At 37.5% G+C, this 22,104-nt stretch overlaps 1 protein-coding gene across 1 annotated transcript in view; it reads left to right on the top strand.

The window, feature by feature from the left end:
- Positions 1-1,703: 1,703 nt before the first annotated feature.
- The window catches only part of ESRRG (estrogen related receptor gamma), a 213,960-nt gene continuing 193,559 nt past the window's right edge, over positions 1,704-22,104 (top strand). Inside the window, exon 1 of the mRNA XM_004312775.4 lies at positions 1,704-1,759. Coding sequence (XP_004312823.1) covers positions 1,704-1,759 — 56 coding nt within the window. The remainder of the gene's footprint in view (positions 1,760-22,104) is intronic.

Here is a 22,104-nt window from a genome sequence, read left to right as displayed (position 1 = left end):
GAGTTCTGATCTAGTAAATTTAACACAGACTGGATATCTCAACTAATTTATTTTGATCTCAAAGATTATACTGTTTATACCATGTAGGACTAATATGCAGTAGAGCTGAATTATATCAAAATTTCGGGTCATAAGGTAGCAGTTATCTCTTTGCCATAAATAGCTGGTAGCTATTCCATTGTACATTTGCTAGTATAAAAAATCCTGTATTTAAAAATAGGACTTAAGAAAATTCTTTGTTATATGGAAAGTAAAAACAGGCTTATACATTGTTGGAGAAAAAAGACCCTTCTCTTATATTCTCTTTTCTTTAAAAAGCACTTCTGTTTGAAACTAGTCCTTATAATGACCAGACTGTGTGATGATTTACAAAATGTTTCTGGGTTGATTTTTTAAAGCATTCAGCGTGTGTTATATGTTATAATTATATAAACTGCATTTTATTTGAAAGATGACGTTTGGGGTAAAAATCATATATACTTGTATACATGATTTGGAAGCTTGGAAGCTTACATTGAAATAAGTATATGATTAAGAACACTTTTAGTGCACCAGTTAGTACTGTTCTCCCTACCAAAAAAAAAGAAAAAAAAGAAAAAAGCAGTGTTTATTTTGTCAAAATGCATTGAGACGGTTTCAATGTACTACTTCCCCTACGGCCCTCAGGGTCCCACCCCTGAAACTGGAGCAGCAAATTTGTTCTGCAGTTGTTTACCTTTGTTTTGAAAAGCTATGCATTGTATATCTATAGGTAGAGAGACAGAAGCAGGTAAAGAAATGTTTACACATAGAATTTACATAGGCATTCTCGCAAACTGCATTGAGGCACGCTTTCCTCTTCTGTAGTTGTATAAAACTGCATTCCACCTCAAAGATGACGATCCCACTTCACATGCCCGAACAATTTAGAAAGCATGTCTTGGATTTTTTTTGTTTTTTTTTTTTTAATGCCCAGTAGAGATCAGGGAAACAGGCAACGACATGATGACGGATCAATGAGAAAGTACAGCACTAAATAAGAAGGAGCCCCCTCCCGTGGAATAAAACACAGACTACGGCAGGACAAACTTCATTCTCTACCTTCCGCAGAATCCTTTCCCAAATTAACTGAGAGTCTGCGTGAGTTCTGTGCAAGGCAAAAGAGATCTTAGGTGAGAAACCCAAGACACATCCCTCCAGTGCTTAGAGGGTTAAATTAGTTAGGTTTCTTTTCTCGCTTCCTGGGGCGGGGGGGGGGGGGGGGAGGGAGGGAGTAAAAAAGATAAGAAAAAAAAAGAAAGAAAAAGAAAGAAAGAAAGAAAAGGCAGAGCTCAGTATCTACGGGCAGCGTTTCGGTCTCCGGTCCTCGCTCTCTTTTTCTCTCGCGTTCCGTCGCCAGGCCCTTCGCGTCTCTGCACCCTCCGTACCTGCCTGCTTCCGCGGCGCCTCGCAGCCTCCAGTCGCCTCCGTCCTGATTGGGCGGAGACCCCCCAATCGGCTGCGCGCCTGGGCCGGTGGGACTGCATATGTTAAGCTCTACTTCATATTAATAAGCTCCAATCGGGGCTTTAAGTCCTTGATTAGGAGAGTGTGAGAGCTCTGGTCCCAACTGGCTGTGCCTATAGGCTTGTCACCAGGAGAACATTTGTGTTAATTGCGCTCTGCTCTGTCAAGGAAACTTTGATTTATAGCGGGGGTGCGCAAATAATGGTTGCCGGTCGCACATGGATTCGGTAGAACTTTGCCTTCCTGAATCTTTTTCCCTGCACTACGAGGAAGAGTAGGTACCTTTTTCTTTCCTTTTTAAAACTCGTCCTGGGGGTGAGAGTGTGGGGTGAACGGAATGGATCTTGGCGCACGGATTCAGGTAATGCCCTGGGTATGTCGTGCGCACGAGCGCTTGTTTGTGTCTGTCTTGTGCCTTTTGTGTTGAGGGTGATCTCCTAATTCAGTAAGTCGAGAATTGTTCTCTGACTACAGTGTTACCTTTGAGGCAAAGCTCAGTGACTGTCAGTAAAACAGCTGGGTGACAGTCACTTCTTATTCAGGTGCTAAGAATAGGCACTTGGCACAAATGCTTAGTGAACTGTTAAAATGCATCTTTTACTAGGACCCATTTTCCCAAGGAAAAATGTTTTAAAATACAGGATTCAAAATGATTTATACTATTGAGTGCCTCTTATGTATTTGCAGTTTGACAGATATTTTCAGCTCCCTGTCATTTCTTACCGCGCAGAGTTAGAGGCAAAATTGCACATTTACTAATTCTCCTTCAGAGAACAATTTAAAAACTAGCCCTGTGCAATCCGGGGCTAGAATAATGTTATTTGCATGGTTAGCATTAAGTCAGCACTTAACTGACAAATCAGTCCATTAAGTAACATGAGATTTTAACACATTATAAATATTTAAGGGGAGGGAAAAAAAACTAAAGAAGAAACAGTAGTGACTTTCTAAATTTCCCCTTGAATAGACAATGCTGAGATTGTGGATTTGTTTCATGTATCGTGTCCAGAAAATGCAGAAAAGTACTTTTGTCCTTAGATGCAGTTTAATTGGTATTTATTAATATCTTTATGCACATGGAAATATACATATTTGGATCGCCCAAGGTGGGGGACATGTGAGTAGGGGGTAAAAGGAGTAAATTAGGCATTCTTGTGTAAATGAGTGGGTCATAAACTTAATTTCAACCCACCGTTGAAATATTAGTTTATCACAGGAGCTGTCACTGGTTCCTGTTTCTGTTGAGTCAGTTGTATGGCTTTGCTTTCCCATTACAGTAATACCAACTGTTATAATTCTGAAAAGAGTGCTCTTGGCAAACGTTTCTCTCTGTAGATTGTGAAGAAAATATAAAACTCTCCAGAGGAGAAGGTCGTGCATTATAGGTAGATGTCCACTAGCGGTCCTTAGTGACTACATATTGCCTTGGTTTGTAATTAAGCAAGAGATGAAAAGTGACTTGCAGTCTCAGTGGCTCCTCGTGTGTGTGTGAGTGTGAGTGTGTGTGCGTGTGTGTGTATGCATGCTTGCACACATACACACTCACACAAGGGATATTAGCCGAGGGATGGATTTAGGAAGAACTGAAAGGTTGGAAGGCAGTGCTTGCGTCAGTAGTAAACACTCCAAGGAAGAAACAACCTTAAATTGTGTGAAAATATAAATGAAAAATAAACAAAGGTAGGACTGCCCACTCAAGTGAAGTTTGAAGGTGAGCGTGCCGGAGGCTGTCCCACTGGAGAATTTCATATGTCTTCATGTCAGGAAGAATGCATTATCCAAGCTCACCCAATTCTGAACTTTCTCTCATAAATAAATAAACAAAACAAACTTTAACCCCCCACCCCCACCCCCAGGCTTCTTTGTAGTTTCCTTGAATTTAACTTCTTATAGCTAATTTGAATAATTAGTTTAGATAAGCCTCTTAAAGCAGACACATTTAAATGAAATCAGGACACATGTCCTTTTGGCTTTGGCGCAAGATTCAAACTAGCTTTCTTTTTGGCTCAATTAAAAGTCATCTTTAAAAAATACAGATTTATTGTTTGCATGCAGTTCTGATGGTTACGTGGTTCACCGGACAGACAGAAAGATCTAATGCTTAGTAACGCATCTGCCTCTCTGTCTCAATTAATAAACCACAGAATTTATACATGCTATTAATATTCATAGTAAAGTGTGCTGGGTTAAACCCCATCACGTGTGAGTATACATGGAAATGAAACCAGAGTTATGCAGTTTCAGAGGAGAATATTGGACGATTTCTGCTTTGGAAGCTGTTAAAAAGATTCATGTAATTTATTGGCCACCATTAGGAGAGCCTAAAATGTTAACCTATAACTATGTATTTTTTATTTTAGGAAATGTGCCAGCACATTAAAGAGCATAATACTTGAAAGCTTGTTTCACATTTAATAGCAGTAATAACTGATAGCATAAATAGATGAAAATAATATATCTGCTCATTTTGACATATGTGTCAGTCTAATCATTCTAAATGAGTGTGCTCATCACATGATTCCCTTTCAACCTCTGATTAAAATGTAACATTGACTACAGGATTATAGAGCGGACTTAATTTTACTGACTGTTTTAACAGTTGTCACAGCTGCTGGAAGAAGGAAAGGCAATTGAAACACTCCAAAACAGGCAAGGCGAGGAGGGAACAGTTCAGTAAATTTCAGCCTGATCATGGGAAGACAGACATCCAAAATTAAACAGATTTGTGTTTTAAGATTCCTGCTTGGAGCTATGCACGTTTTATTTTGTAAGCTTTCCTCTTTCTTTTCCAGGGTTTTGCTTCTTTTCTCTGCCTCATGTCTCCCTGTTAAAAGCTAAAAGTAAATTGAAATACAACTATCCAAAAGTAATACTATAATGTCAAAAAATACATGGGATAAAAATAGGCAGGAAGGAAAAACGTATGCAATGACAGCAACAACAAAAAGCCTAAACCAGTGGATGCAATTTTTTTAAAAAGATGGGAGCTTGCCTAAGTCACTTTAGATGTGATTTTATTTGAGAACTATGGACAGAGTCTTTAAGTTTATTTTTCTAAGAAGGAATCCTTAAACTCCAGACTTGGAGCTCATATTAATTTTCCTTCCTGTTTCTTCTCTGTAAATCTGTTGAAAACACCTGCAGCCTTAAAGGTAGGGGTTTTCGGATGATTTCTTTGTGAATTGCTGGAAGTGACAACCAGCTGCACTTAGGGGTGAGTGTTCCTAAGCTGTAGAGTCTCGTAACCTTGCCCATCACATCACTAAAGTGAACAGATTAATTCTGTTTCTCTAAAAATTAAATAACTACTGTACATATCCCAAACTATATATAGTCGAAATAGCCAGACAGTGTGGATTATGTAACATATGATTTTTCTCCTTGGAGTAAGCAAAAAGTGTTCTGAGTTAATGGAATCAATGTTGGATGGGAGTGGTGAGTAAGTGCTGGGCACCCCATGCTTCACTAGCCCTTTGTGTCAGTGTATTTATGTATTACCCTGTACAGATTGGGTGGTAAGTTTAGAAAGCTTCCTTTTACAGAAAGGGCTGGAAAACAGCTTCCCATTTCCTGGTCAGAGGCAAGGGTGATGGTGTTGGCTGGTTCTTATAGCGATGGGTTTCTCATCTTCGTGTGTTTATGGCACTGCTGCTTTATTTACTGAGCCTAGTGTGTTGCAGCGGTAATTAACCCATGTTATTAGCAAAGCCCTTGTGAATATCCATTAATTCTCTTGCATGGATGATCATTTTTCCAGTGTTTTCCCCCCAATACGGTATCATTGTTCTTTTTTCTTTTTTTAAATTCTAAATTGATGGCCTTTGATATATTTATTTGATTTAATCTGACCTGGGATGTATATTGGCCATCTTATAAAGAATGGTATTGTAATTCAGCTTTAAGAAATGCTAACAGAAGCCAGAGAAAAGATTTTTTGCTGTTCTTTTCAAAGCAAAGAAGAAAATAAAGGTTTAAAAAGAAAATAATGCAGGAAATTAGTTTTAACTTCAAATTTTCCAGATCTTAGAATTTATGTTATTTTGTGCCTTTGAAGTCTTTTAATCAGATTTCTACTGAGTTAAGAATACTTTAGGCATTTTTGTAAAATATCGAGCCAGCAGAAAAATACTTGTGCTTCTTGTGCTGAAAAAAGATAAGGACCATCTCATTAGCTGGGGCCATACTTTTGCAATTAATTTTAGGTCCGTGGTGCTATTCATCAAAGGGGGCAGGTAACTTCTCTATGAGTCTGTTTAACAATATTTTCACAATACCTCACTCTTGCAAGAACTGCAGACAAAGAAGAGGACGTTCTTTGGGAAGGTAGGCATAATGCCGAACCTCAAGTCTGTATCACTTGTGAAAAATTCCTCAACATTTGTTTTAGCCTAGTGACTAAACAAAGTATTTCTTTGTTTGACTTCTAAAGTGCTCTTCAGCACTCAATGTTTTGCTTATATTATTTCATAAAATAAATTAGAATCTGTGCTTATGGTCGATACTTTGTCATACAAGTGGCAATTCATAGCCGTGATTTCTATGACACCAATTAATATCAAATAAACTTTTGAGAATCACCTATCAAGCATTTTGAAATAAGAGGACGGCATCTCACTAGAACTTTAAAGTCATTGCAGCAGATAAGCTATGCTCTGAATTTTGCTTCATAGCAAATTCATGGAAGAAAGAAACAATACAGTGTTGATCTGGTATAAGTGCATATGAGCTCCGGCCCTAGTCAGCTCTCTGGAGAAAATCTTTGATTACCCTGGCCCAGTTTGTTCAGTTTTTATCTCTTTTACATCCACTGGCCTTGTATTAAATTGTCATTGTCCTAAAGCACATGAGGTAGAAGTGAATTGCTGTTTTCTACATTCTCTGACAGTGAAATATTTAGGTTCTTTTTCTCCAATCACACTTATGTGTGTATTTGATAGTCCAGGGATGACATCCAGCATCTCTGCTGCTTGACATTTTTTCTTACTGCATTTTGTATGTTTTGCTGTTGATTATTGTTTTCATAGCCATGTGTATATGGATGTCCACGGTCTATACCATTATAAATAAAGATACACATACGCTACTTTAAAATCCAAAGCAGTCAATAGACTATACCACACACACGTGTGTGCCTTTGTGTGCATGTATAGTATGCATGTGAAATACATATGTATATACACGGGAAGAGGTATGTATGTAGAATATAGGTATGCTGCTGAGAGTGTTCATGTAGATTTATATAATAAAGTGGATCTCAAGTAGTTTTCTAATCAGTAAGTGTCCAGTTAAATTTGCCAGGCATAATTTTAACCTGGAATTAGTATTTCAGGTATTTACCAAGTCTGATTTTAAATTAAATTGGTTTAACTACTATGTAACAGACAGGTAACAGGTAACCTAATACATTAATTTGTTTCTGATTTTATAAATTGTTAATTATTATCATTTAAAAATTCAATATCTAGAAATCATAAATAATTTGTAAAATAGGAAATAAGCCACTAGTACTAAATACATAATTTAATGGTTTGGGCCCATATCCAAGAAACAGTTTTGAATAAGCTCTTGGCTACACTGTTTTCTTATACAGTTGGGCCTGACAAATATATCTAAATGTAAACATGATACTTTTAAATAAATGCAAAATATAAATTTCACTTATCCTCACTACATAAATGTCATTTTTTTTTTTGCTAAAAGCACATAAAGAAAATTAATAAGTCTTATATCCATATAAAGTACATCATAGATTTCTGAATTTCTGAATTTTATTCTAAGAGGTAAGTTTGAAGGTCTGTGATTTTGATTAGTAAATCTGAATGAGTGTTGAGAGGAACCACTTATCCAAATGCTCTTTCTATTCAAATTCTTGTTCTAATTCATATTTTGTTTAAATTCCTAGATTCATTTCCTGCCCTTATTTGTTTGTATAGTACTTTAACAAATTTAATGTTTCTCGTTTTTAAAAAAATCCTGCTGTTTCTTTATGCCAATCCGTCTGCTGAAAGTTAGCTCCTTTATTATCTGAGGGTGTCAAGTGACAGCCTTCTGCCTTTTGAAGGATTTACCTGGCATCTTATTCTTGTGTCAAGTTCATTTTAGACTTCTACTTTCGTAGTCTGGGAAACCTAGCTAATAAGAATAATTTCCGCTCAATTATAACAAACACATCCTTCCTCTCTATGTTTTTCTTTACAGAAGTGCCAGATGTTTCTTCTCCTCTGATTTGGACACTATTTCTCAGTATTTTCCAAATGTATTTTCTAATCAATTATACAAAACCATCAGCTTGAGAAGGTTTAGATTGTGTGTGTGCTGTGTATGTGTACTATTGCATCCCCCCCTTTTAATTTTTTTAAAAAATTTTTAAACATTTGGAGGGAACTTGCTTTTTATGTTTTGATTTTTCAAATATTTTGCCATTTTCATTGATGGCAATACACGTATATTTGGAAGATAACCCACTAAGGCAAAGCAATAAAAGAAAAAGTACAGTTTTAAATAAATTGGCTTCTCACTGGCCAATTAAAGTCCATTTCAATATACTGGCATAGATCTATGTGTGCATTTGAATATAAATACATAGCACGCAACACTAGCCATTAGAAATGCAGCCTCTGGCTATATGGAATTCTTTCACACTATCGTAAATAAAAACACTGGCTTTGGGCATTTAAAATCTATTAAAAGAGTTGTTTAAAGTGTTAAACTCACGGAGAGCCTACCTAAGATCAGATTACGTTGTAAAAAACGAACTCGGAAGCAAATTTATATTTTGATGATGGAAGGCAGTCTCTGTCACATACATTCGTCTGGCCTTCTCATCTTGCTTTGAGTGAAACAAAATTGCACATATACTTTTCATCATTTTGATTGGAAGTACACATTACGTATGATATGCTCTCGCAGCACTTACCTAGCCAAAGAAAACAAATTAATATCAGCCACACTAAGGGCTGTCAGGCATATCACAGACATATCAATTTAACTTTGCTTCCTCTTACACCTCCGCAAACAGTTGCTTAAGATGGTACTAAATAAAAGGGAAGCTACCAATAAATTCTCATATTGTATTAGAGATTGATGGCTAGTAGAAGTGCAGTGAAAACCAGCGTGTTTGTTTACTTCTCTTTAAAACTCTAGCTGTGGGAATACAGAAAGCGCAGACAGTAATGAGTTTTGTTTTTAAAAAAGAGTATAACTGAAGCTTGTTCAAATCTTTTTACTGCCTTGGAAGTAATGGGATTATAATGGGATTTACTTTTTTAAAAAGTCTGAAGTGGTGAGTCTTGGTTGCTCTTATGTGTGATGTATGTAAAGACTTTGAACAAGTGGAGAGTCAGAAGCAGCAGCCTTGCCAGTCCACTTTAAACAAGGGACATTTCTTTTTTGTTGCACTTTGCATACATTTTCTGAGAAAGAAAAAAAAAATCTTGTTCTTTCTTTTTATCTGGCTTATTCAATAGGCAAAAAAAAAAAAAATGAAATTTAAAAAAGTAAATCAAGAACTTAGGCACAGAAAATAGGCAGAAGCATACTGAATTCTTTTTTTCTCCTCCATGATCAGCATGGTATCTTTGTATGTGATAATTCCTTTTTCATCTGCTCTAGGAAGATTTTACTCATTTAAGGTGCTTTTGAGAATTTAAACAAAGTCCTTTAAACAAAGGACTCGTTAAATAAATACATTTACTTTCTTTTTAATACAATATGAGTAAAAATGTTTGAAAAGGTGTCCTTTTCAAGGCAGTTAAAATGTTGTTACAGTTCATACTTATAAGAATTTCTTTTGCTTTGAAAAGAATATCTAAAATGATGTTCAGAGTGAGCAAAACTAGTGAGTCATATAAAAAATTATAGAGACTAAGGTACTTAAGAGAAAAATTCAAATGTGAGGTTGTTCAATCAATGGCCCTTTGCCCTCCATAATTCCAAATTATTATAGTACTTTCACTTCTCCACAAATGTAAGATGGCCATGTTAAATTGTATTCATTTTTTCCATAAATGAAAGAATACTCTAACAATGCTTTCTTCACAGCCATTAATCTATTAAAACAGATCAGATATTTTGAGGAAGAATATCATGCCCGTAACCAACTATTCATGGCCAAAGAAAGGGAAAGATATATAGGAGAAAGTGATTGTATACAGTTGGTTCTGGGTCCTATGAAATGACAGAAGCATCCCTTTTATCCACAGACTTAAATGAGACCTGCCTCATCAGTCATGGGATCATAGTGTCACAGATGGAAAGGCAACCATCAGCTGAATTGTACTGAACTACACACTTGGCTAATTCATCTTATTGCCCTCCTCATCTAAGGAAAGGCTCATTCTGTTCCTGGAGTCTAGACAGAATCAGGGGTTGGGCTCAGGTGGGAGCATGTGGCTGCCTCTTTCTGTTCTCTCTTAGCCATTCAGCAAAGGGAGGTGAGGAACAAATGGGCAATTTATGCACAGAAGCCCAAGCAGAGATTCTTTCCTAGGGTCAGGAATTTATTATTCAGTTGTTGAAGTAAAGTTCATATTTCTCTTATGTTCTAGAAATATCACTGTTGTCTTTCATGCTCCAAAGAGCTACCCAGAAATGATTAGGGACGTCTCTCAATTTGTATGAACCATGAACTAGGGTAAGCGTTTTGTACCAGACAGAAATGGAGAGCAGATCATCCACTTATGTTAGTCTGGAGGATGATTCTTTTTTCATACCTTTATATGGAACTGTTCAGTTGGTTAAGTCTAAAGAATGAGAAAAATGATGAGGTTAAACACTCAAATTGTATTTTTGTATTTTTTAATTTCCTTATAGTGAACAAAACTTTAATGTCTAAAGCATTTATGAGGGTTTTAATGATTGGAAAATCTATCCTGAGAATGTGGTCACCATATGTTACAGCCTTGCTTTCTGTCATGTCTTCAGTGTATGGGGTAAGTTCGGTGATACTGTCTGTTGTCTTACTTTGCTTACGTTATAGAACCTCTCTGCCCCACATTGAAATAACCTGAAATATGGGGAAGTGCCCGTTCAGTTCTTAAAAACTTTCCTGAACCCCCTCCATCCCAGCAGCGTTTTCTTTTAAAATTGCTGTTTTTCTATTCATCTGTTTTGCTAAAGGATCATTTACTTTAGTGAAAGGTAAGTGCGTGATATTCATGCCGATTTGCATACACAGTACACTTTATTCCCCCAACCCACCCCGAATTCCAAAGAGATTGCCTTGAACTTTTCCTATTTGTTTTTCTTTCGTCTCTGTTTGTCGTGCATTCTAGTTGAGTGCTTTTATAGTGTTTTCTTGATTGTTGTCAGTTTGGGGTACTGCTACTGACATTTTTGTTAAGTTAATGTCACAGCAGAAAAACCTATAGCAAACTGGAATCTGGCGACAGCGTGCGGAAGATACAACTTCTGTTTGATTGTGTGTAAATACAGTTAGTTAGTTGGGGGTTTATCAGATAGCTTGGCAGAAAGAGAGAGGAGCCGTAGAAACTGTTTTCAGTAACTGTGCTGTTCATACACCTGATAAGATGGAGAGAGCTTTTCGAAATGCTGATAGGCTTTGAATAAGAAAAGGATAATCACTTCTACTGGCACCAGCTTATCGGGAATGAAGTAAAACGCCAACACTTTTACATTAGCGAAAGTAAATGTTTTAGACACTCTGTGCCTTTTTTCCTTCAAGTTAAATAGTAGGGGTGCTTTTGAGCATGCTATAATGAATAGAAGGATTTATTACCTGGACGAAATTACAGGTGAATCTGTTGATAAAGGAACCCTCAGCATCAGCAGCAGCTTCTCCGATAAGCAGGTGCATCTATGTGTACGTTCTCTGGAGAAATTATTTCTTTTTCCCTTCCAATTCCATTAACCATCATTTCTGATGTTCGAAGATGCAGTTATGTCCTGTGCCAGTTGAGTCTCCTTGTTTACCAGCAGATGGGTGACAGGCATTTGAAACTTAGCTTATCAGACTTGGAAAATGCTGGTGTGACCTACTATGTAAGTTGGGGCATCTTTACGTTTCTATCACTTGTGCTGAAGCAGCCAACTCCTATACAAGAAATCTTACTTTTTTTCCCCAGGAATGGAATGAGATTCATTATAAATTTAGGATAGGTTAATGAGAAGATAAATGCATTTGGCCAAGTAGTTGTCCATTTTAAAGCACCTCCCCTTAAAAAAGAGACAGATTGGTTTTGCGCTTCAGTATAAACCATGAACTTTCCCTGGCTTTCCCCTTTTCTCTTCTTTGTAATTTGATGCCTACAAATAATTTGGCGTATTCAGATTTGATAAATGGTAGTGCAAGAGCAGATTGATTGATTTTGGATTACTATTGATTACTCTCCATGAGATCACTGTGACACACTCGAATCAATAGTATTCGATTAAGCAAGGCACCACCGTTCTATACATCCAGCAGCGGTGGGGAATCCAGGAACAGAATGTTCACAAGCTGATAAATTGACAAAGCATTCAGCTTTAACTAGCCCTTTGTTCAGCACTAGTTCCTTAAAATATATTTCATTGGAAAGTTCGTTTTTGCAACTCTGGGCCTTTCTGTGCAAGAAAGGTCATCTGTTTAAGGTTTATTAAATTTTAACTCAAAACAACTGGGCTCCATTTAAGATGTAAAATAATTTAAGTACTTACTGCAGGCAACCTTCATGCTTTTGAGCCGTCGCTCAGAGGTTTCATTCTTTTACGAAGATGTCAATTGTCAACATAAAAATGCATCACTGGCAATGTAATGGTTTAAGATTCAAACTGAAATGAAAATTCCTGCCTGAGGAAAGCACTATCCTCCAACTAAGGTGGTCTTCACTTTCTTCAGAAGTGGGCAAACTTAGGAGCAGCACAGGGAGGCCGCGGCAGGTAGCGCACTTTGATCAATTGCACAGCCCAGGCTCCTTTTTTCCCCATCCTATCTGAGGGTATTCATCACATCGCCAATACTACATGTAAAACACTAAATATCATCTGATCTGAGAGCTGCCACCGCTGCTGATACACTGAAATCTTTCTGTCTTGAGCAAACTTACAAAGTCGCTGGGGGAAAAAAAGATCATCCGTGATTCTAGTCCTTTAGCGAAGGACCTCAAGGATGAGATTTTCCATCCTATTCCATCAATGTGTAGTCTTGGCCCTTGGGATGAAGCGTTTGCTCTTTTGTTATGTGGGATTGCCAAATTGCTTCTCAAAAAGGCAAGCCTTAGAGTGAACACTCCATTGAATGAGTGGATGGTCTAACATGCAAAACTTGATTTTCAGTGAAATGTTGACAGCTAGGGCTTGTGTGCCCCAAATCTTAACAGGCTCAAGTCTTGAAATATACTTCGATAAATTTTCTCATTTTGATAGTGGGTTTAAAAAAACCCAAAATGAATCTGAGGTGGCTTTCTGAGGGAAAATGAGGAGGAAAGTCAAGTTTGGAGTTATGAAATGCCCCGACAAAACTTCAGGCTTTTTTGCATGAAAGTGAGATACTAGGATTCTAATTCAATTAGGTTGAACCACATGAAATGGCCATTTTTCTAGGTCAGGGAATGGTCAACTATAAGCAATTTTGTGTGATTCCACATAATAATGGAATTTATTCCTATACTGTCCATATCCCATAAACAAATTGAAAGCAAAAACTATATTTTTAATTTTAGGGTGGGCTGTGTCCAATTATGAAAGACACATGAATTCTGTCTGCAATTATAGCCAGTATATTACAGTATCATTTTTTGACAACTACTTTTTTCTTTAACACCGGTAGAGAGTTCCCAAGAACACAGTCTTAGACACACTGAAAAAGTGTGCGTTTATCTGGCTTCTCACCTGTTGTAGCCAAGCTGCTTCTGAGCATCCCTGTAAATTTCTCACCTGCCGAGGGAGAGTATGGCACAAACAACTGAGTTGGGCTCGAGGACTGACCCTCCGAAACAGCACGTTGCTCAGGGTAAATAGTTGGAAAGCAAATTGGGAAGAAGATGCCAACACCTCAACTATGGCATCCCCGCATCCATTCATTAACAGAACGTTAGTTGGCTAGTTAGCGCTTTGCGTGCTTCCCCCCAGAGAAGTATTAAAACTGTGCTCCATTAAATTTATGCCCCGTTGTGGGTTAGGCAGATGTGCAGCTCCCCGAGTGTCGGCAGTGGAGCCCATGATGCTTTATTGGCTGTGGCAGGCAGGAAAGGTGCTTCAGGAGATGTAATAAAATGATCCCAGAGTCTTCATTTGACCCCCCCAGATGTGCAGCTCATCTTGGAGCCAGGCTGTGCTGGCCAGTAGGAGCTCTCGGTGCCCACCAGCGGGAAGAATCCGGCTCCCAGAAAGGAAGGAAATTGACTCTTTAGGTGGGAGGGAGGGGCTCCGAGGCCACCGCTGGAAATGTCAGCAGAAAGTTCATCTTGACTTAGGGTCACATCAGGACCCGGTAAGTTTTTCTCACTCTGGGTAAGCATATGACAGCTTACATCTTGTTTCCGAGAGAGGGAGGGTGGGCCTCGTTTACTGGAACTTGATTGAGCGAATGCCTCCGACTGGTCCCACTGTCAGTCTTGGAGTTTTCCCTTAGTGGTGCATTTCCCCCCTGTCTGTGTCACTGAATTTGATTTATCGCTGGTACTAAGATCAAAAAAGAATTCATTCCTTTTGATGTGTGCTATTAGGCACATGCAGTGCAGGAAGGGGACGGGGGAGAGCCGTCTTAGCATACAAGTCACTGTCCTGGTCACCCGGTGGCCACTGATGGCAGAATATATATTTTCTATCTCTGTTCATTTTGGATGTAGGATTCTATGCATAGAGAGGTGGAGCTATAGGATATTTTAAATTAATAATGAGGTTTGTTTCAGATACAGATTCTTTTGGTAAGGACACAGAGTGGCTAGAATCATCTGATTCTAGCAACCTTATTTTCTTTTTTCTTTCTTTCTTTTTTTTTTTTTTTTTTACTGTATTGGCATTCATTTTACCAAAAGACATAAAAAGCCAACGAATATAAATAAGCCAATGGGGTTCAGGCTTTCAAAAAAGAGCAGTCGGTTGCATTTACTGTTGGGTGGGAAATTGGGGACATCGGAGGCTTGTCTGCAAATGAGAGGAGAGATTTTGGTGGGATCTGCTTCTCCAGTATTCACGACCCTGATCAGGCTTTGTTTCCAGCTCTGTCCAGTAGCTTTTGTCCGGCTTCTCAGTTTAGTGGGATTTGTCTGAGCAGCGTGAGCCCCGACCCATCAGCAGGCTGCTAGTCAGCAGCAGGTGTGAACAACATAAAACAGGATTAACGCTGAACCAAAGTGTGTACTAAAAACAGAACCCCTGCCTTGCTTTGAAAAAGGACGGCAGGACTGGGAGATAGAAGCCACTCTGGTCCTGTCCATTCTTTGTTTTCTAAACAGTGTTCAAGGGCTATGCAAATAATTCTGTTTAGGTGCCCAGGAGGCATGCTAGGGACCCGGGGCTCATTCTCTCCCTCTCTCTCTCTCTCTGTTTTTAAACTGTAAACGCAAAACTTATGTTGACACTTCTTCTCAGACTTTCAGAGAGGAAAAACAAAACAGAACAAAACTGGTGTGGGTAAATCTTGAACCAGGATTACAGGTGAATTTTGCAAACATACTGCCTTTACTTCAGATTTAAAGTCGATAGTCATTCAGGGTGCTGTATTTCCCACCTTTTAAGAATATTGTTGGTTGGTTTATTCTAAGATACTTTTTGTGTTTAATTATGTGACTCATTGTATACTTTCACCTAGGTAGGTAAACCACAAATAAATAAAATAAGTAATTTCATTAGAGATTATAACCACTATGCCCACAATTTTTTTTTTTTTTCAATCAGCACTACCTACATAGGGGCAAGAAAGCTGGCAAAAAAAAGATCGTAGTTACCATAGGGGACTGCATGAGTTTAGCCAATTGGGCATTGCATTGAATTTATGGCATTTGAATCACTTTATTGATATTTCGTTTAGGAAAGAGAAAGGTTGCCTATAAATATGTTTTTCTTTAAATTATGCTAATTCTAGTATATACTGTATATCAGGCTAAAATTTAGACATCTATGTTTTCTCTATTAGGTTTAGACTAACTTGCATTTTGAAACTTTAAGACAGTCACATCCAGAAAGACATCTGAAATAAAGGAAATAACAATTAAATCAGTTACAGAAATTGTATTTTACACACACACACACACACACACACACACACACACAAATACAGACACACACAGGTACTAACTCTTCTTTAAACACAGGCAAAGCAAATGTAGGGTTTTTTGTGTATGTATATAATAGTATGACACTAATTTCTGATACTCCAAAAGTATGTTCAAATATAGATATTTATATAAGGTGGATGTGTTTGAGAATATCATATAGACTTTCTAAAAGAATAATTTTGCAATGTCAGAAATCAGAGTTCTAATTATCATTCATTTTCAGCAGCATCTTATACCATACATTACCTGTATTGTCTTTTATATCCAGGGCTTAAACTGTAATTACCCACTCATTCCTTCACCCTTTGCTTATACTTTACTCTTTTTTAATTTTTTAAATGGCAGGGTTTTTTTAGCTGAGACTTTGCTACTACTTTTATTTTAGAAGTAATCTTTTTTTTTTTAGAAGTAATCTTCCCTGCCAGTTTAACTGTGGCAATCTGAACACACATCTACATCATTATAAAATATATAAATGCTAAAAATTATATTTAATTTTACAGTTACTATCTTTAAATGTTCATTTATTACCGTTTGCCTTTTAATATGTTTCTAAGAAATGTCCAGTCCCTTCTGTTTAGTATTATTAAGTACCTTTGGTTATGTACATTAATTGGGTTGTGGGCAAATAGCTTAATGAGAGTTAATGAAATCAAGTTTAGAAGATACCAGTTTAAAATTGATTTTTGAAGTGAATTTTTTATAACCAACTCTCTGGCGTCCAATTGATTACTTATAGTAACTTCTCACGTTGCATCAACATGATTACATGCATTCCTCTGCAATTTTTTAAATCATTAAAGTAATCAATATTTAGTGCATTAAACTGCATTTTCTTGATCATTCATTCCAAAATATTTGACTGTGTGCAGGCCCTGTCCTGGGCACGAAGATCCTGAAATAAATGATAAAAATATAAAATGATCTTGAGTGCATTAAAAAAACACTCTAAAATGGGACTTTATATACTTTTCAATTTATACGTGGGTCAACCTTCAGGAAATGATTTCAGGAATTTAGGTAGCAGAGGTTTTACATAAAACTTAAGCAAGTTGGAGCTTCCATTCTCATTTTCTGATTTGGGCCTTCTAGAGCTGACAGGAAGTTAGCCCCGAAGAACACAATTAGAAATGGTACATTTAGACCCCAAATATTGCAAAAGTGTGATTGGGGGTCTTAGAGCAGTCAAGTCTGGTCCTGCCTGCTTCCTCGTGAAGCCTTTGAAGATTTGATCCCGGAAGTGGCCATTACATCTTAAAATGCTCTAAATGACTTGTGTGTGGTTTGTTTCTTAGACTGGAAATGAAAGGGGGAAAATGCTTTAAAAGATCAGGTAAGAAAAGATATTTCCGAGGTCGTAGGAAAAGGAAGGGGGATGTATGTGAACTCTAGAAGGTTAGTGTAGTTTGAGGGAAAGGTGTGCATTAGTAAATTCATTCTAATCAAAGTAAATGACTATTGAAAGGTAATTTTTCTGAGGAAACCTTGCCCTTAATCTTGAGATAATCTCACAGCTACTGTCTTTGTCCAACAGTCCTGCAAAACTACCCAATGCTCTTCCCCAAAGCCTGGGATTTCAATTTGCCCGAGGACTCGATGATGGAATTCAAAGCCGTTTTCTGTCTTTGCAGCCTCTTTTCAATGAATGCATTTTATTCAAGTGTTTTATTTATTTATTTTTTGGAAGATACAGCTTGGTTTGCTTCAGGTCATTAAAATGATGCTCTGTCGCAGTTTTGGATGTTTATAATTAGATGATCAGTGAAGTTAGGTAATAAGATTTATATTGGCATCAGTTAAGTTTATAGAAAGATTAAAATCGTGGTGTCATGGTACCATTACCAATCTGAATATGCCAGAAATAACTCAGGAGAATTTTTGTCAAGTGTTTATACTCAATTAAAATTTATACGACATGTTACCGAGTGATCGTCTCATGATAGCTTGGCACCGTGAGGTTGCAAACTTCCAATTTCAAGTGATATGCATTGCAGTTTTTGTCTTCCAGTCCTATAGAATTATGAACTTTGGAAGGGAAATGCTGCGCTTTTTGGAAATGACACTAGAAATATGAGACAAAGAACTGTCTCAAACTTGGGCACAGGGGATATTTTCTGCAACACTGAAAAGCTAGAAAAATGCAGTTTTTCTCTCCACTCACTAGATGCAAAGGGCAGCTTACCTTTATACAAATGCATTGCAGACATGAGCTGAATCATCTCACCTGTGTTTTCCCTTCATTTGTGTTTTTTTGCAAAGTATCTATGAGAATACATTTCTCCCTCCTAGTTTTCCTGACTTTTCCGGTATCCATCCCCTTGAATCCTCTTTTCTTCACTTTCTATTAAGCCGAGGTGGAATTTTCAAACGGACGCGTCCTTCTTTATGCATAGGGCCAAAATGCACTGCCAAAGCTTCACGGTAGTCTTCAAAAACCCACTAACAAAGCAACAGCGTAAAGTATCCGGGGTTGCTGGAGGTGGAGGGGCAGGGAGGAGGGCAGCTGGTAATTTACGGTTCCTCTAGGAATGCTTGTAGAGGGCTTGCCAGTGCCCCACTTCCGCCCCACCCCCAAACTGCACACCGCTCAGTGTTCAGAGGATGATAATGTACCTGGAAAGAAAGGCGGCCCGTGCCGAAGCAAGCAGCATCAGACAGGGCGTCCTGCCAACTGCCTCACCTGCTGCATCCATGAGTCCATCTGGTGACTGCAGTAGCTCATTGTAGGCCTCTTCCGAGGAACATTCGGGCTGAAAAGCAGGCAGTGTGAATTATTTAGGTAGCTAGTGTAAATCCATAGAGGGAAAGGAAAGGAGGGGCAGGGGAAGAATCTGCAAAAACCTCATGCTCCCTTAGCCCTGGGTGCTTTGGAATGCTCAAAGGAACGCAGAAAAGCATTTGATTTGCATAGAGATAGAGATGTATAGATCATTGTGCAGATTACAAACCCATGAATTTTATCTAGATTTGGATAGCAGTGCTCAGCCTGTTTTGCACTGAAAATATGGCCAGCTTCGGGTAGGGAACCTTTGGGGACTTGACAGGATAAGTGAAACTGATAAAATGTAATATTTTTAGGCATTGATTTAACAGAAATAAAACAACTCTATGTCCTTTCTGAAACTGTTGATTTTGTTCGTGGTGGGCGGGGGCAGGCGGGGATAATGCATTTGACTTTTTAGTGAATTGTGATTTATACATATTGGGTTCTTTTTTTTCTACTAGATAAAAACAAGTAGAAAAAAATTTAGGTTAATTTTATTTGTATAGGTGGCCGGTCAAAAATATTTTGGTTAGTTGCTGTATACAAAACCCTGTTATGGAATTCAGCATATCCATTAATATATCCTAAATGTGAAATGAAAGCCCTCAATCGTAGAAATCTTTGTAGGATTTTGTGTGTTTTGGGTCTAGATAAACCATATGGACAGGCATGTCCTCTAGGAATTACCTGATGAATGCAAAAACTGAATACTTAAAGAAATTGTAAACCGGACTTAAATAAGCCATTTATACTGAAATAAGCTAAGTTTTAACGAAATGGTTTTAAAAGACTTCCCGGTATCTAACAAGATAAACTTACCAGGCTGAAATTGTCATTGAAATCTAGGAAGAGCTAGTCTGTATGAAAATGATTTGTAAATCCTAAGTGAAGGTTTAGAACTATGAATGGCATTCGTAGTATCCAGACTGAAACAAACTTCCTGTTTTCTTTCCTGAGAATCATTTAGGGGGTAATATAATTTGGGGGTAGGGGGTAGGAGCTTCATTTAAATTAATTTATGATTTTTTTATGCACTCCCCTCATTTTTACTGTATAGATTCTTACAGATACATGGATAATGTTATGTGTTACATCTAACCTCTTTATGTTTTAAGGGACAAGCTTATGACAGAGCCATGAAAAAAAAGACCGTGTTTGTGAATAGCTCCCCTGGTTGTATCTGTCCAGAAAGGCATGTGGTGTTTGTGTTCTAGAATAGACTAGATTCTTTAGGGTTTCTTTACTCCATCCCACTTGACTCAATTCAGTTGCAAAGTAAATTTAATGGAGCTGTTTCTTTGAGCCAGTACAGCTCTAGCCTTCACTTAAATAAGCAATGTCTATTTGGAGCGAAATATGTATGAAAATGAAACATACTGCTCATTCAAAATATAAGCAGCAGCCCAACTCATAGTTGTTCAAATAAAACACTTTTTATTTCAAGGAAATTTATTTATAACCAGTCACTTTCCAAAAAGTATTTGAGATGATTCCTTTTTATCTGCGTTTGAATCCGTTTTCCAGGGCCAAATAAAATGAGCTATTTGTCGTAAGCCAAGTAACTCCATAAAATTTAAAGGCATTAAATAAAATTCAGGAGCATTAGACCATACCTGGTTTGTCCTCTCCCCTAATCTTTCTTCTTCTGCTCCACAGTTCTTCCTCTCACAGCCCAGCTCTCTCTCTCCCCAGCCCCACACTGAACAATACAGCATTCGCCCCCAGCTCTGCATCATACCATTATAAAAATAAAGCCCCCTCCCCAAGATTATATTTTCCCAGAATTTGTAACTTTTTAAATTATCTTTTCCTGGAAGTAATCTGTTGCTCCTGGAGTTACTAGGATACTGTTGGCTGATGATTGAATGCCTACTCTTTTGACAGGCAAAGAAGGACAAAGTTGAGAGAGACATGAATTAATTAGAAATAACACGTACATGGTGATGGCAGTGGTTTAACTACAAGAGCAGGAGTTGACACAGTGTTTAATTGGCAACTTCAGGGAACGCTTATAGATATTTTAGGCTCCATCGATGTACAAAGTAATGAAATGTTTTAGAAAAACATTTAAATATCTATACAAGAACACAGGCTTTTTACATATTGCTTTAATTGCTTTTATTCACCCTGAGTGGCTGTTTGTTTTTTAAGTTTTGTTCTTATTTAAGACTTAAGGCATGAGGCTTCCTGAGCATTGTTTTATCTCCTTTTGTATTCTGAGGTTCGGGTGTTAGAACATCTCTGATCTCATCTGGACAGGGCCAGCTTTATGTTATCTTTGAATAATTTACATTCATACGATTTCATCAGATCATGTACCTGTGTCAGCTTTGCCTGGGATATGTAATAAGTTACTTTTCTTAAGATCATGAAAAAATGTATATTTGTTTTGATAGGAAGAGTTTAGAGTATGTTTATTTCCATAAAATGGCAATGGAAACTTAGTAAATGAACATGTACTTGGTCTAAACATCTCCTTTCAGCATTTTACAGATGTATTCTTTCATCTTCTCTCAGAAAATCCATAATCTGGATGTTAATTTTATTTTTATTTGATTGGCATCTTCACTGAAGGTGTTTTTTAAAGACATGAGCATCAACTGTTAAAGAAAGCTTATGTGCCCAAGTATTTGTCGGGAAATTTAAAAGAGAAATTTCATAATTTGTCAAGGAACTACCCAGAAGGATTTAATTAGAACCAAAAAATAAATAAATGTTAATAAAAGCCTTTGTGTAACACATGATGTATTTCAAAAGTAAATCTCCTTTTAGTGGTTATTCCTGAAATTTGCTATTGACAGTTTCGTCAAATCGGCTATAGTTATGGAAGGCTTAGCTGCTTGAAGTACTGCCCTCTAATAGCAGTTATGGTATATTATATGGGATAAGTAGCAAATAGTAGCATCCAAGTTGCTTCTTAATAGCCTCCGTAAAAAACTTCATTACCCCATTCATAGGGAAGAAGAAGGATGTAATAATAAATCACCAGTATTTTTACAGGCTCCTGAGTAGGGAGGTAAGGTGACCATTCCCCAAAGCAGAGCTAATAAATAGCATGGTATTTACATAAGCACTGAAGACAGTCAGCATGGCCTGTTCGTCTTTTGTTTTGGGGTATCACAACTGGCCCAGGCATGATGCCAGATTTCTTTATTTTCTTAAAATATAGATTAAACCTTGGTTGTATTTGATGTGAGAGAACCCGTGATGAGAGAGGAAACAGGTCTTCTGACGAGTGCAGACAGAAGGAGCATAATCTGTGCATACAGAGCGATGAAGCAGTTCAGAGAAATCTACCAGGCCCTTTCCTCTACTATTTCCTGATCTGGCAGAATGTCCTACTGTTCATCTCAGGATCCGAGTTTGAGAGCCATATTGAGTATAGGTTTTAAAAATGATGCATTTTATTTTCGAATGGAAGATACAGTGGTACAGACTGTGGGTTTGGAAGCCAAAGAAATTAATGCGCTTACTTAAAGTATGTCAAGTTTAATGATCTAATAAAATAGCATGCAAAAAAAAATGCTTGGTGAGAGTGGGCACTCAATAAATATTTCATGCCCCCTCCTACTTTGCTGTTAATAATGGGTTGTTAGAAGCACTAGAAGGAAAGTACAAAACTGAGATTTCACTTCTCAA

The sequence above is a fragment of the Tursiops truncatus genome, chromosome 1, assembly GCF_011762595.2.
Source record: "Tursiops truncatus isolate mTurTru1 chromosome 1, mTurTru1.mat.Y, whole genome shotgun sequence".
Lineage (NCBI taxonomy): Eukaryota > Metazoa > Chordata > Mammalia > Artiodactyla > Delphinidae > Tursiops > Tursiops truncatus.
This window is presented reverse-complemented; position numbering and strand designations above follow the sequence as displayed.